At 39.9% G+C, this 16,187-nt stretch overlaps 1 protein-coding gene across 2 annotated transcripts; it reads right to left on the bottom strand.

The window, feature by feature from the left end:
- Positions 1-557: 557 nt before the first annotated feature.
- LOC144710170 (uncharacterized) lies at positions 558-15,971 on the bottom strand. 2 transcript variants are annotated; one of them, XM_078583859.1, is made up of 19 exons: positions 15,536-15,971; positions 13,624-13,822; positions 13,415-13,473; positions 12,976-13,107; positions 12,698-12,838; positions 10,109-10,165; positions 9,424-9,518; positions 8,552-8,684; positions 7,426-7,605; positions 7,123-7,316; positions 6,901-6,967; positions 4,601-4,734; positions 4,337-4,403; positions 4,071-4,115; positions 3,355-3,596; positions 3,147-3,276; positions 2,532-2,624; positions 1,835-2,044; positions 558-1,309 (listed from the first exon to the last, which is right to left on the bottom strand). In XM_078583859.1, the coding sequence occupies exons 1-19, from the start codon at positions 15,674-15,676 to the stop codon at positions 1,007-1,009; spliced, it is 2,622 nt and encodes an 873-aa protein (XP_078439985.1). In that variant the 5' UTR covers positions 15,677-15,971; the 3' UTR covers positions 558-1,006. The 2 variants fall into 2 exon arrangements, with proteins under 2 accessions (XP_078439985.1, XP_078439984.1); XM_078583858.1 differs by having other exon boundaries at positions 4,053-4,115; positions 15,536-15,970.
- Positions 15,972-16,187: the final 216 nt, after the last annotated feature.

Below are 16,187 nucleotides of genomic sequence, written 5' to 3'. Positions count from 1 at the left end.
ATTATGGCCTTAACCTCATTGAAGATTGATATGTTCCTCGCAGGACCTATCATCTCGATACAATTCTGACCCGTAAAACCTCAACTGGACAGGGATGGATAGGTTAAGAGGGAGACGAGAGAGAGTTTCTGCGATGGAGAGGAGAATGGGAATGATCAGGGAAGAGGCAGCGACGAGGTAGGGGTCAGACCAGAGATGAGCCGCCTGAAGATGAGGTGAAGAAGAGACGATCACGAGGACAAGAATCGTAGGATGGATGGGACAGCCACTAACATAACTGAAGATGAGACCTGTGCTATTTAAAGGAAAAATGGGAAGGGAGAGAAACACAGATAGCCTAACAGTCAAAAGACAAGACTGCCCCTGAGGGGCAGGGATCATATCAAATATCCCTAAAAAATGCTAACACTCGAAGCGAATGCCCTCATGAAGATTATATTATCAGGAATACTCTCATACAGAGAGAGAAGAAAATGCTGACCTTTAGACAGCTGAATTCACGAAGTACTATTCACGAGGATAAACTATATGGCAAAAAATGAAATAAAAACAATAAATTTGGGAGAGGACGCATGATACGGAAAATATTAGTAATTACAGAAACCAGTGTGAATAGCATTTACAATTGGATGTAGGAATGAACACAGTGTACATTACCATGATGAGTAGAATGAAGACAATGGGGAAATATCCTACGGATGTTGATGACGGTGACAAACAACATGTCTACATGGTTATGCGAGAGTCATATGCACAATACGCATGAATAAAGAGGTTACCCAGTAGATAATGCTACATGCAGGGGAGAAAATTAATCTCCAATGAGGATTCTAGATGGGTGGGATGATTTCTGAGCAGTTGGAGTGGCTACGAAGTTAATGGATGATGGATGATGAAAATTTTACAATAATGATGCTACAATGGAGAGACTGCTCATCATGATGATATCCTGACAAAGATGATGATGACGAAGATGATAAAATGGATGTGGCGGCGGATGATGGTTTCAGAAGCGGACCTCGACTATGTCACCGTCCTTGAGAACAGTATGGGGGATGGCAAGCTGGCCATTGATACAGACGAGGCGGCCCTCGAGGCCCAATCGGCGAGCGGCATCGGCGGCCGTGCTGCCAGAGCGCAGACGCATGATCCAGCCATGGGGCCAGCAGATGATGACGACCTCATCGAGCATCACGGGCTTGAGGGCCCCACCAGAAGGACCCGCCATTCCAGGTTTCTTCACCTTTACGTAGGAGGCCTCGTTCCTCACCTGCTCTTCCCACTGCAACATCGTCCTCAGCAGCTGTACCTGCGTTTGCGAGAGAGAAAAATAAAGATCAAATAAAAAGTAGACGTGGTCGTTCTGTTCTTTTTGAGTGAATTTTTTGTTCAGTTCTGTTTTCCGAACAGAATAAAAACGAATTCGAACAGAACATCGCACAAACCCGAATGCGGTTCTTTTGTTTGCTTTGTGCGAATTTTGTTCTAGTTTTGCGCGAATGTGCGAATTTGTGCGAATGCGCAAATTTTGTTCATTTTTTTTTTAAAAGGAACAGAACAAAGAACAAGGCCCTGTGCGGTCCTTTTGTGCAAATTTTTTGTTCGCTTCAAATGAACATAACAGAACAACCATGTCTAATAAAAAGGGTCATCCATGAAAACTCTGGAAAATGAGTTTGAAATATTTTTTATGCCGTTTTCATTAAAATAAAAGAGAAAAGAGCAATGTCTTAGTGCATGGTTGGCATTTTTTAAATGCTCTTCTCATAAGGAAACTAAACAAATAGGTTTTAAGATAGAAGAAATTGAAATATCCATCTCCAATTCATGTCACCTTGTGGTTGATGCCAGATTCAATGGGAGACGGCCAAGTAGAGGGGGCAGCGCTTGACCTCTCTGAAACGTTTAAGCTGCTAGTCTGAATGGACTCTATTTCCTTGCCTTCAAATACAGCTGAGACAACAGCCCAATATTCCGTTTCTTCCTGATCAGTTAAATCTATCACCTGGATGAAGGTGGGTAACAACCTCTGGAATTGATCTTGCTGCCAAACATGGAAACACCATTCAGAGACATTGAGTATTTTACAAGGTCGAGAACGATGCGAATAAAAATGAAATGTTCCTAAAACCTACTGTTGCATATGTTGAAGAGGTTTTTATAAAAAAACAATAAAAGGTAAGGGATCTCCACATGATCACGCAGAGAGACATAACCAATCAAGGAAGAGACACTATTTACTGTAAATAGACCAGGCCCGAGGGTCACAAGCTATTATGTTGATTCGAAAGTGCTTGTCCAAGTTTAGACTTAACTTTTCCTATATTATCTACCAATCCTCGACACTTGATTTCGTACATGTTCATTATTTGGTACACTTGATTTGGTACAGTTCTAGTTCAATTGATTCACTAAGGTTTTTGAAAATGAACTTTTCACCAAAGAATGCAGTATTAAATCATCAAATTCACAAGACGACAGATAAATATTCAATAATAAAGATCTAATGAATGATAAAACAAAACCTCCACCTTGTGGTACATTCCATCTCGACAGAGAGTGTACTTCTCTAGACAAGTGCACCAATCGCCATGCCCAGGAGCAGACCACCACTTATCTGAAACCTGCAATACACTACATAATCGTTAGTTCAATACTGAATTTGAAAGTACAAAGCAAAGACGTGTTGATTTTACAATGTTGTGCTTTTCTAAAATAGACTTCTGTAACATCATCCTTGTTATCTGCTATCTTTGAGTTATTTCAGAACGCTTGCAGATAACCTAGACAGGATACAGAAATTGGCCAAGCTCCAGACGATGTTTTCAAGTGTGAAAGTTCATAACCAGAAGGTATATAAAAATATTTATGATGAGCGTTTCCCTGAAAGTTTGAGTAAATTGATAATATCACAAACAAGAATAACAGTTATAGTTTCCCATAGGGAAGGTATTAGTGTTAGACACGTACAAGTAAAATTCTAAAAGAAAGGTACAATAGAAGAACAAGATTAGTAATACGTATTTTTTATAATAGAATTAAGAATTTTAGGGAGATCAAACATGCTAAAAATTACTATAAAAGGTCTTGAAGAATGACTTTATGTTTTCTACGTGTTGTTTATATTAACCAGAAATAACTACGACCTTCTTGAACAGTTTTGCGTAGGCTTCCCAATGCCTCGTCTGAGAAGAATTTCTCCTGTCAGCCAAAGCCTCGGATGCTTCGAGCTCAAAATTTACAGCAACAAGCAAATCTCTTCCTCCCTGATCAATCCTAGAAATCAAACCCTCAAGGTGAATAGAAACCCATTATCGACCATTTATATTTTTCATTATTTCCATGCTTGCATACCTTAAAATCACAGCCCCTAACAACTGGCTGCCATCTACGCGAAGAACAGGGTGGCCCACTTTTAGTAAGCCGTACTTCGGATGAACTTCCTGGGAGACTGTCTCCTCTTCAAGATCTTTAGGCTCATAGGATGACACATCGATTTTTGGCTCTGGCACGCTGCTTGTATATCCAACCTTGCTATCAGACTCCTTGTACAGCCAATGAGCAGCTAGCCCGGATTCAGCATAGTCATGCATCCTCTGTCAATGGGCATGACTACAATTCTCAGTTTGATGTGGGACAATAAATAATAAGCTATGCTAGGGTTTGCCATTTGAAGATGAAGTCATCATCATCATCCACAAGTGGACAAAGAATACAGTGAGTGAATCAGTTTAGATGACAAGTGGACAGAAAGAGAGGGAGACGGGGGAAGAGAGAGAGAGAGTCAAAACTCACAAGAGTCTTCACAAAAATGAGTGGGGAAAGTGAGAGACCGTGAAAGTGGAGGTAGAATAAGATGATGGGGGGATGACTAGGATGACTAGGATGGCCATTCTTTCATTGTCATCCCAGTTGCAGATGAGTAGTGATGCTAACGACAACCTCATCATTATCATCCTAATGTGACAGAGAGGACGCTGAAGACTCACCATCCTGTAATCAGGGAAGGGGAATCTTTATTTATGTCATAAGGATGTAATTATAGTTCCCACCTGGGTTCTTATTTGTACCTCCAGAGGTGCACTATCAGGACCCTGTACTGCCGTATGAAGGGACTGAAGAAGGGAAACGAAACATCAGAATGCAACATCGCTTTTGTAAAAGAAATCATCATAGGGTGGAGGCAGAGTAGTTTGCAAACAAAAAGAAAGATTTATTGAATTATCTTCAGTTTTTTTTGAATTAAACATTGTTCTTGGAAAATATATCTCAACCGTTGAATAAACTACCTAGCACATTGCATCTGTTATACTAACATTTTAAGGCAACTGCATACCTGGTAACCACTCGGCTTAGGATTGACAATATAATCATCGAACTCACCATCAACAGGCATCCAGAGCCTGAAAGAAATTTCAGAGACTGGTCATGTAAACATAAAAAGGAGCATTCGCCCAGATCAAATATGGTTCTTAAATAAAAAAGAAAACAAAGTTTAAACCAAAATAATTAAAACTGGTGGAAAATCTTGAACTAGTGACAATATCATATTCTTTCAGAATTAGCATTTGGTAACATGATCGTCTTGAACTTATTCTACCTGTGAATAGTATTAAGAAGACTGTAGCAACTCTTAACAGCGAGTCCATGCAACCTGCCGTCCTTATCCCCGACAACAACACGTAGTGCCCGAGCATCGTAGACTTCACATATATTTATCCCTTTCCTTTTCATCTAAAGAAAAAAAGAAAAACATGAGTAGGGACCAAGGTCTATTTGTGTTTGAAAACAAAGGTAATCCTGTGTAAGCAGAAAAAGGAGATTAGATTACTCCAAACGTATCCTAAGTTTAGTTACTTCCACACTTGGATTGGATTCTCAAAAAGGACACAAGAGAGCTTAACGGGTAAGTAAATGAAAGAAAAAGAATAGGGCAAACATGATCTTCATAAGAAGTGACACAGTTCTTATAAGAGTTTGTTTAATGACTGTTTCTCAGTTAGAAGTGAGACTGCCAGCTAGAATTCTATCTCCCTTGGCGTTCTTTTATTTCTTCGCCTTCCTCATTAGGTCCACTGATAGGATCCTAAACCTATCTAGGGGTAGTTTTGTCATTTAGCCCATAAGGGGCATTTAAGTCATTCCATGTTACGTATTTCCCTTTAAATAGGGATGCCCTCCCTTTAGGAGGGCAGCCAAGAAGAAGTTGATTGAAGAAAGGTGTTCTTGTCTCCCCTCTCCTCGTCTAGGTCTGTCCCCCTCTCCCTTCACGATCCCCGTACCTCGCGATCGTCTCCACTTCACTGCGTCTTCAGGCGGCTTGTCCCCGGCTGATCCCTACCCCCTCAGCTTGGCCTTCCCCCAACCATTCCCGTTTCACCTCTCTACCCCGGGAACTTCTACCCTACCTCGTCTTCCAACCTCCTCCCGATACGACCTAGACCAAGGATCGTATCATCCACTTGTAAGAATTCCTATCCAGTAACTGTTCCACAATATTAGGGGGTGCCCAATTGGACTAGAAGTATGCTTTCCGGTCCACTCTTTCTCTATGATGGCGACTGGCGGACTAACTGTTAGATCATCAAGGCCCATTTAGGGCAGATTGGACTGACTTATGGGCCAAAGGCCGTGTACATGTAATAGAATAACCCTAGGGAAATGAATAAAAAACCTAACTAAAATCAATCTAAATAAGGGCCCGTTAAGGGCCCATGAAGAGCCCACTAAGGGCCCATTAAGGGCCCAATAGTGAGGGGCCTATTAGGGCCATATATTAGGTCCATTAAGGACCTAATATATACTGGGCCTGATTTACATCAGGCCCAGACTCCAACGGCTAGAAAAACTAGCCGTTGGACATCCAGCTGTAAAAAAAGCAGCTGGATGTGACAGGTCCCAACCGTCATATGTTTCAACAATATGACCATTGGAGGGACTGTTTTTCTCTCTCTCTCTCTCTCTCTCCCCTCAGTGCATATTTGTATAAAAGGGCAAAGGATTAGTAATGGAAACTCCAACCTTTTTTGTGCCCTATTTTCTGGCGTTCCTCTCTGTCCATCCTCCTATTCATCTCATCATTCCCTCATCTCTCTCAAGAATTACACTATCCAGTAATGCATCGATGGTGCACAAGGTACTGGAGTGACTATCGAGGCATTGGATGCCTCACACGCTGTTATGGAGGTGGAAATTATTCCTCTCGTACGTTTCCATTTCTCCTGCATCATTGAAAGGCCTATGAAATAGTTGGAAAAGAAAAGGGTAGAAGGGTATAAGTTTTTTGACTCCTTGAAGATCAATCGCTGCCAAATTGATACTGGCATCCCAGGAAACTATGGCTGAGTCTGGAATGACACAATCTGTCCCAGAGAACCAGGATATCTTCCATGAATACGAGTGCTGATACAACTCATCTTGCCCAGCATTCCGGAACCTTTCAGATGTTACGTACTCAATGTATAGTATTGGGGCCAAAATGTTGAAATAACCCTTGAAAGGAGATTGATCTCCGTGCACCTATTCTTTGCTATTGATCCAGAGGCTTCAGGATAGAAGGTCTGGAAGAATGCACTTATGTGTCGGTGGTTACTCAATTATAGTTTGATCACCAGATTGGTCAATATTGACACCTTCACTTTCAAGGGGACAGGCACATGTAGCCTCTACAGGTAAAATACGATCCCTTTCATTGAGATAAATCCAGATTCGGAACTTATCGGACCCTATGTCTCTCCAAGTTGAAACCATGAAAGCCTGGTGGACTGATCAGGAAAGCGATGGCTGCACATAGATAGTTCTAGGAATTCACACTTAAAGCACCATCTCATATTCAAACTTAGATATTCAGGAATTTCAGATCGTATCTGGGCCTAAGATTGAAGATTTAAGTCAGGTTACCTTGCAGTAGATGCTGTATATACTTTTCAGTCTACTCGACAAGGTAACTTCCATCCCTGGAATATAGCTGTAAAAAAAGAAACGCATATTCAGGAGACTAGCCAGTTGGATTATTGAGAAACTATTAACATATCAATGCATTTGATACAAACAAAGAGAGATACTTATATCAATTCAAAATAGGTTCTAGCCAAATGAAAGAGAAAGGTTTGTGGTACATACGATGTAGATATGAACAGTTCTTGTTGAAGTGCTTCCTCACATAGTACTAAAGATGAGAACGCTACCCCAGCGTCAGTTATGACCTTACGGTTCATATTAGAAACATCAGAATCTGATCTGAGCTTCTTGAGAAAAGACGTTCTCTTCCTTCTATCCAAAAATAGATCGAATGGCAATACTGCATGCAGGAGATCCTACACAAACAAATGCCAAGATGAATAAAAGATATGAACAGTGTTCCTAGTCTATACTTTTTTGTGAAGAGGAAATAATTTGAAACAATAATGCAAGAAAAATGTCTACCTTGATATCTTCCATATCTTCCAGAGGAGCCATAGAAGCCTTATAGTTCGCACCAAAATCAGAATCATTGATTGGTAACAAAATGGCAGGTTTCGCAGATGCTCGTCGAGGATTTCTACTCCTTGAGTCAGATGCCCACATTGAAGCCAGTTCTGATCGGATCTGTTGAAAAGTATCAGGCTACAAGAAAAAATATTAAGTTAGCCTCAGTATCCATTTAGCATGAAATAGAGGCTGCAATTCGTCCAAAACAGGATATTTCTGAAAAGATGAAGATCAGGCAAAAATAAAATTATCCCGCATCATGCCAGCAAGCATTACCCGAAGTAAAAAATAACCTTACTAATGCACTTCGTTTCATTAGTATCACATACTCTGATCCCAAGTACCATATACTTGACTTCATGACTATACCTCACAAAAAGAATATCAAAGTTCAGGAGAGAATTATAGATGTGAAACAGAAGAAGCCAAGAAACGACTTTATATCACAAAACATAATCTTAAGCATAGAAATAATGCCAAAAAAATGGTGAGACATTCAATATTATAAAATGGATATTAGTGTCGTAAGGGTATTCTGGACAATTATACAAAAAAATTGTAAGAATGTCTATTTAGGACAAAAAGCGAGGCCACTTGAGAGTTGAGTTTTGTGGTAAGATGAATGTTCTAGAGGGATGCTAAGGTTTCTTTGTAGGCCTTCGACCAGGAGCATCCAGGAGGATGTTACTGCTAGTGTGTTGTTTGCAATTCATCCTCGTAAGTTCACATTTACATTTTCCCGCTCTTCTTCTTTCTCATAAGAACATGGTGGCTCTAACAAGAGAAGAGGTGTAATCGGAGAGTGAAAGGAGAGAAAGGAAGGGAGATGATCCATCAGGTGAATTGGAGCAGTACATACATTTAACTGGTGAGGAAAAAACTACTCTAATGTCAAACAACCGTAATGACCTTAATGGTCTGAAATAAAATGATTAATCTAGAGATTGGATTTCATATCACTTTCTCTCTCCCCCCCCAATTGCAGCCAATTTCTTCATTTATTACTACTTAAGTTCAGAGTCTCAATAGAAACCTAATCTAGGGTAGAAGCCTCAGCGAATAATAAAAGCAGACCACATACCTGTAGAACAGCAAAGCATAAATCCTCGAGTTCTGCTTTCAAGGCCCAAACTCCCAGCCTAGAAGCTAGTGAACACCACACAGACAATGTCTCCTGTGCAACAGCCTGTGCCTTCAGTCGTGGTAAAGCATAACTGAAAGAGAAAAATGCAGACCACATAGATAATATGGAAAGGTGTATGAAAGGATTTGGGAAACAATATCACAGAAGGTAGAAGAACAGATAGGATGAATATGATTAAATGGCAGATTATGCTTTTATAACACAGACAAAAATTATTTTTTTTAAAGAACACAGACAAAAATGATAACTCGGGCAGGGCAATCAGAATGGAGGATGGACAGCTGTAAAGAGACCCAGAGAATAAAAGGGATCCTTTCCCAACCTGAAAGTAAATGGTCTCCTCAATTCACATGGATATAAGAGTAAACTATTTACAGAATGTAAACGGACTGTATACTCTCCAAAACCTCTATAAGACAGAAAATTGGTTGATAACTGAGATAACTAAAAATAAGAAATTAATTAGAATTGACCCACTCTCAGAAAGTGATAACCACCGGCCAAGTACAAGCTGAATTTTATTTCGACCCAAGGAATCTTAGGAAACTTAATGAGCTTCAGGTGTGCCGTCTACATTCATAGCCTTTTATGTTACCACAATTCCAAAGTCTAGAATGTCAATAGGAATGGTACAAGCAATTACTTCGGTATATACTGTACCAGACGCCATAAAAAAGTGACACAAGCAAAAACAATGAATGAAATATAGCTACGATCAAAATCAAGCAAGACAAAACAACCATCTCAGTTTGATTCGATGGAAGTCTGAGCAGACTAAGCTGATCGGCATTTTGGGCAAGAAGGCTTACATTGTTCTCATGTTATGAAGGCGATCTGCAAGCTTGATGAGAACCACACGAGGATCATCAACCATGCCCAAAAGCATAGCTCTGAGTTTGTTTGCCTGACCATATACTATGAGGTTAAACCATTGTCCAAAGAATAAAAACTTCAAGAAGACGCATAATTAAAACAACTAATACTACAGAGAATCAATGTTATATTAGTGTACAAACCAATCGTTTTTGAGTAAAAGTCAACACTAACAAGAATGATATAATAATCCATTACTTGGAAATTAATTATCTATCAGGGAAGGTTTCTCCCAGGTAAAAGCGCTTTGATCAAAAAAATTTAGTCCCTAACTTCTTTCAAGAGAGATATTCCAACTGATAACAAAGTAGTTGTCCTGCCAATACCTAATAGTTTGTGTTGTCTGACATTACCCATATCGAGTAACTAGTGCTTTTTTATGTATATAAATAACATTTTAGTTCTTAAAAATAAAAACACAAAGAGCTTTTTTAATCTGTCATTAAAACATAGAAGAGATTGATCACGTGGTTTACATATAAGAGTTATTTTCATCACTCTGACAATTTTAACTCTGTACCCAAAAACGTTGTCACAGGACAGACACACGGCAGCGTCATTCAGAGCACTAGATATACAGTCAAATTCTCATAGTATAAAGGGTGGATAAATGTTGAGTACCTCTTCAGATGTAAGATCATTTTGGTCAATTGATTTCCTCCGGTGTCGTCTAAGAAGCTGTACCACGAAAATTATAATTTTTAGAGGGAGAACGGAAAAATAGGCAAATACCTCACCATCTATTCAAATTTTAAAGCACTTTTAGATAAATTAATAAGAGAACGTCACACATTTTTGGCTGAGAGTGACATGCTTCGTCATTTTATGCTTTGCAATCCATTCACTTATGTTCTTTAGTTCTTAATCCTTTGTATTTATTTCTTTGTAATTGTTTAATTTTTGAAATAATTATGGAAGGTCACCAGAGTTCGGTGATCAACCTGATGCAATTGAAATAGATGAACAGCCAATAAACAGGATGATCGAAGTAGCCACCATCAACCCCTTCTAAACCAGTATTCAAAAAGAGACTCCACATCATGAAGACTATTCTCCACTGAGGCTGTCCTCCCCTTAAAATATCACCTCATTTCCTTTTTAAATTCCCCGTCGGTTCACACTCGTGCAATGAGCGCCAGCTGAGCAGGTTAACTTCTTTGTAACATAATTTACTTCCTTTGTTCATCGCTCCTAAAGACATGCCTTTTGCTCGTCTTCATGACTTGCACTTCTTAACAATAATTATGAACATGTTTGTCTTCTGCTCCGAAACACTCCTAACACTCCATGCAGTCCAAATGCCCATAGTAGTGAGAGTAACCTTCCCCATTCCATCTTTCTCCCGATCTGCCATCCCTGATAGAATGCCAAAATTCCTCGTCTGAAGAGGCATCCTCCCCTGGGATCTGCTGTGATGATCTTATCAACTGAGCAAAATGATAATCAAAGAAGAGATGAGAACAGTCTTCCTCTCTCCTTGCACACCGAACCTATTTTGCCGACGTATGTAAGAACATTCTTTTTCGGAGAGCTCATGTCACAAGTTGCCGTCTCATCAATAACATTCTTTAGAGGGAACTTTATGTTTCCACAGTAGGCCGCTATGATAGCGATTTTTGGATCCTCGGACACTCCCTCTCTGATCTTTATGTAGGCATCCCTGACCAAAAAGGATGTGCCACTCCCAGTCATCTTGTGATTCACTCAAAGGTCTAAGGTGTATGAAAGCCTGTGGCATGCCCACCAATTCTTCTGGCCTCACAGAGCCCCTTCAAAGATCGGGTTCCATGCATCATCCCAACATCCCCTGACTGAGGCGACAGGATTCTGTGCAAGGGCAAAAAGTCATGGAAACTCCTGTAGGGTGACTCTAGTGACCATTTGTCCTACCGATATCTAAAAATGAAGGCATCTCCTAGTGTGGCCTAGAAAAATTCCCTGGTGAGGAAGGATTTATCTCATGCTGTGCCAAATTGAAGACTCCCTTCAAACGTGAATCTATCCAGGTAATTGGAGCATGGTTTGAAAAAATTAGTTCCATGTCTTTAACAGTATATTCAATTGTTGTGACTGATTCTGAGAACCAGATATCCACTTTTTTTAATTGTAAGAATAAGAGAACCAACCCATTATTGTAAAGCAGAAGTGTGATCATGAGGTTTACTTCTTAGTGTAGGTTGCCTTCCATTAAGTGAAAGAATCACGGACTCTTCTGGACATCTTTCTTTGTAATTGTAATCATAAGTGGAATTAACTCAAGGACGACAATAATTCGCATTTCATACTTTCTCAAATAGGTTCCGTCACAATTCAAGTAACTGGATTTACACCGCTATTATGAAGTAATTGTTAGAACCCCAGATTTTCTTTTCGGGTGTCGCAGTTCCATCTTTGGGGTCACGATGATGCGATCCCAGATCACTAATAACCACGATGAATTGCACAACAGTGGCTCTCATAGGCGAGTTCCACGAAGTGTAAACGTTTTTTTGAAAAGTGTAAACTAAAAAGGTATTTTTGGGTAAAAAGTTCTTCACCAGTAAAATTGCTTGGGTCCTTGATTAGTATGCCATAGTGTGAAGGGAATACTGATATGACTCCCAGTGGAATCAAGAATAGGAAATCTGATGTTCCGTAGAATCAACTACAATACCATTCCCACCCAAATTCACATGAGAACATATAGAGATTGAAAACAGAATAGGTCAGAAGGGAAGAAGAAGAACGATAGATATTTGGAAGCAATGACACGTTAACCAATGGTCACTCTAGATCTGGAGGAGCTCCCAGCGCAATTGCAACAACAACCACTCAAATAAAAGACATTAATAATCTTGTCTTGGATATCTCACCCTTATAGCATGAATATTCCCACCATTTTCAGGAAGATGTTTGGTACATGTTGCTTACTCAGAATGTGTCACACGGAGAGGCCTTTTTCTCCTTTTACTTTGGTAGGTTACTACAGAGTTCTTATCAAATACCCCAAAACATCTAACATCTAGCATGAATCTAACTTGCCACCCCTCTTAGGGTTTTCAAGTGCGGAAGATAATACTCATCAAGATCAGAGTTGCTTCTCAAAAACACAACTAGTTTTATTGTCATCTAACCAACTAATTAAGAAAGCGTCAGCAATTAAACAAGAAACAAATGGCTTTTAAATGCTGTAATCTCACCTCAAAAAGATTGTTTTGCAGAAAATCTCACCTGATTTATATAACTAAGCTTTGAAACACCAGCAACTAGGTTCCTTACGTCACTGCCAAATTCTTCTTCTATTCTATGAAGAGTTTCAAACGTATCATCAATCACATCATGCAGAATTCCCGCTATAATTGTGTTTACAGCCTGCATTGGCACATCCAATAGGGTGTCAACAAATGGTTTGCCCATGAAATTCTTTGGGTATAAGAAAAAAATCAACAACAAGGAAGATTTCATCGCAAAAACAATCTATATCAGGTATAACATCACAAAGATCATACACGTTCCCCTCTCATTGGAACCAATGCGGCCAAGATTTTTCCTGTATATATGCAATGAGTTACATATGGCTCGCCTGTCCTTCTCAGCTGGCCCTGGTGAGCTCTTCGCGCAAACTCAATGGCCTTCAGAACCTGATAGGAAATAAAGTAATATGGTTAGAAGTTGGAGTAAAAACTGAAAGAGACAATAGGGAGAGATAGAGAGCGAAATGATAGAAGAGACCAAAAGGCAACAGACACTGATAGGTGCCTGTGCACTTTTCAGGGGATCTCTGGCCCATTTCAACAACAAGTTCTTAACTGCCCTCAAGGGAAGGTTACATGTATTTAAAAAGAACTACTAAAAGGAAAATGCCATTAATACGCCAGAAAGAGGTTACGGATTGTAACAAAAACCATACTGTACTTAATAGCTGGAGAAAATAGAATAAAGAGAGACCTTTGCATCATTGAAAATAGGGTATCCAGTCAAGTCTACTCCTTCGATGATTATGGAATCTGCATCAAGAAGATGTCCAGAATCAGTTCACAGAGCAAAGAAAAACCCTAAAACCTCTGTACTGCAGTAATTATCATCCTCACACAACCAAGAGCCAAAAATATCAAAGAACATAATGAAATTTTTGCAGAGTGTCTGAAATAAAACACCTGGCTGGCCTTCCGCTTTGGGCCAGAGAAAGTCAACCTTGGTCGAAAGGCATGCTCCAGATGCAATCGCCACGGCTGTCACCGCTACATGAGCCAGGGCTTGGGCCACTGCTGAATGTCCCACCCCAACACCACTGCCTGCCGTAGCAGCAGCAATGGTGCCTCCTGTCCCGACGGCAGCTGCCAGTCTAGGGGCCACCTGGTCCAGCAATCAAAGGAAAATTTGACATGGGGTAGAGAGATCAAGATAATGATTATAGGATGGATGGGAAGATGAGAGGCTTTAGAAGTGAGGAAAAGTTAGTAAGAAATAATGATTAAGTTGGTGAATACTTCGAGAGGGAAATAAAGAAAAGTTGGCTACGAATACAGATTGAGTTGTTGAATACTTTGAGAGGAAAATAAGGAAAAGTTGGGTCAGAATAATGATTAAGTTGGTGAATCCTTCGAGAGGGAAATAAGGAAAAGTCGGCTAGGAATACAGATTGAGTTGTTGAATACTTCGAGAGGAAAATAAGGAAAAGTTGGGTTGGAGTAACGATTAAGTTGGTGAATCCTTCGAGAGGGAAATAAGGAAAAGTGGGCAAGGAATACAGATTGAGTAGTTTAATACTTTGAGAGGAAAATAAGGAAAAGTTGGGTTGGAATAATGATTAAGTTGGTGAATACTTCGAGAGAAATAAGGAAAAGTTGGATAGGAATAGAAATTGAGTTTTTTGAATACTTAAAGAGAAAAATAAGGAAAAGTTGGGTTGGAATAATGATTAAGTTGGCGAATACTTAGAGAAGAATATGGAAAAGTTGGATAGGTATAGCGATTGATTTTTTTGAATATTTAGAAAAATAAGGAAAAGTTGAGTTGGAATAATGATTAAGTTGATGATTGATTCTCGAGAAATAAGGAAAAGTTGGATAGGAATAAAGATTGAGTTGGTGAATACTTGGGAGAGAAATGAAGAAATGTTGGCTAGAAATAGAGATTTACTTGGTGAATAACTAAAGAAAGAAAAGAGGAAAAGTTGGCCAGAAATAATGATTTTTTAGATGAGAAACGACGAAGAGCTGAATATAAATAGTGATTCAATAGGTGAATACTTTGAGAAATAAGGCAAAGTTGGCTAGAAATAGTGACTTTGCGAATACTTAGAGAGGGAAACACGCGGCATCACGACATAGGGCAGAAAAGAAATAAGACGTTTTTTTTTATATTTTGTTTTATGTGAGCGTGAGAAGTGAATAAGAAGGTGGCCTGAAGTTCAGAGAGAATCGAAATTTCGATTGATCCAATGGACGCGACTATGGTCTCAACGAACCCCATTGAACTTCATTGAGTGGAAGAACATTGTGGATTGATTCTTATAACCTACCTCATTGTATTGATTCTTTTAAAAAACGTCAGTTTTTAATGAAGCTGTTTCAATCAGGAATATATCGACAAAATGATATTCCTATAGCAGTTGAAGTCGTGGATTTTCAGTCCAACTCCAATGGCTATTGGATTTTCAGGCATAGAATCGAAGTTTTGCTTGAATTTCATTCAGAAGAAGAACCTTGTAGATACTCAATTGATTCTCCTACTTTTCAAAAAAAATAAAATAAATTGATTCTCATAAAAAAGGCAGTTTTTACTAAAGCTGCACAAACATGCATATATTTACAAAGTGGTATTCCTACAGCAGTTGGAGTTGTGGATTTTCAGCCCAATTCCTGGAGCAATCATATTTTCAGGCATGGAATCAAAATTTTGATTGAAGTTCATTCAGAGGGAAAACCTTGCAGAGATTGTATTAATTCTTAAAGAAAAAGACAGTTTTAACTGAAGCTGTTCAAACACGCATAAATCAATTGAATAGTACTCCAATACCAATCATATGATCTGTAGTCGGCGAGAAAGCCGTAAGGCCAGGAATACCTGATCAAGGAGACAAAGGAACCTGCCGGCAGTGGGGCTGCGATGGCCAATCAGAGAAGGCCACGTCGTCCTTGTTCTGCGGAGGAGGCGGGTTCCTCGCTGACCGAACATGGCGGAGGCGGAAGAAGAGTGGGAGGGCATGCTCGCCAGCAGCGGAGCAGCGATTCAACGACGATTCGACTCCGATTCAACCACGATTCAACCACGGTTCTACGCCGATTCGACGAAGATTCTACGCCGATTTAACGACGATTCTACGCCGATTCAACGACGATTCTACGCCGATTGAATGATAATTCGACGCCGATTCAGCAGAGATTTTACGGCGATTGAACGGCGGCGGAGTTGCGTTTTTGAACGGAAGCGGAGCGGCGATTGTATGGGCTCCGCCGCATCGTCTGGGGTTGTCTGACGAAGAAATCTGAGAACTGTGGTCCCAAATAACATTGGGTGGTCTACGTCTCTCTCTTTCTCTCTCTCTCTCTCTATCTTCTCTCTCTCTCTCCTCTTTCTCCCTCTCTCTCTCTCTTCTCTCTCTCTTCTCTCTCTCTCTCTCTCTCTCTCTCTCTCTCTATCTTCTCTCTCTCTTCTCTCTCTCTCTTCGTTCACTAACTCTCTCTCTATTATTTCTCTCTTCTCTTTCTCTCTCTTC

The sequence above is a fragment of the Wolffia australiana genome, chromosome 12 (genome assembly GCF_029677425.1).
Source record: "Wolffia australiana isolate 7733 chromosome 12, ASM2967742v1".
Taxonomy (NCBI): Eukaryota; Viridiplantae; Streptophyta; class Magnoliopsida; order Alismatales; family Araceae; genus Wolffia; species Wolffia australiana.
The sequence above is the reverse complement of the archived record's forward strand: the minus strand, read 5'-3'. Positions and strand labels throughout refer to the sequence as shown.

Coding starts and splice junctions, on each gene's coding strand:
- LOC144710170 (XM_078583858.1), bottom strand. CDS start 15,676: ATGCCCTCCCACTCTTCTTCCGCCTCCGCCATGTTCGGTCAGCGAGGA. Junction 4,404..4,600: donor CTTCTTAATACTATTCACAG/GTAGAATAAGTT, acceptor AATTTCTTTCAG/GCTCTGGATGCCTGTTGATG. Junction 2,045..2,531: donor GAGATGGAATGTACCACAAG/GTGGAGGTTTTG, acceptor CATGTTTGGCAG/CAAGATCAATTCCAGAGGTT.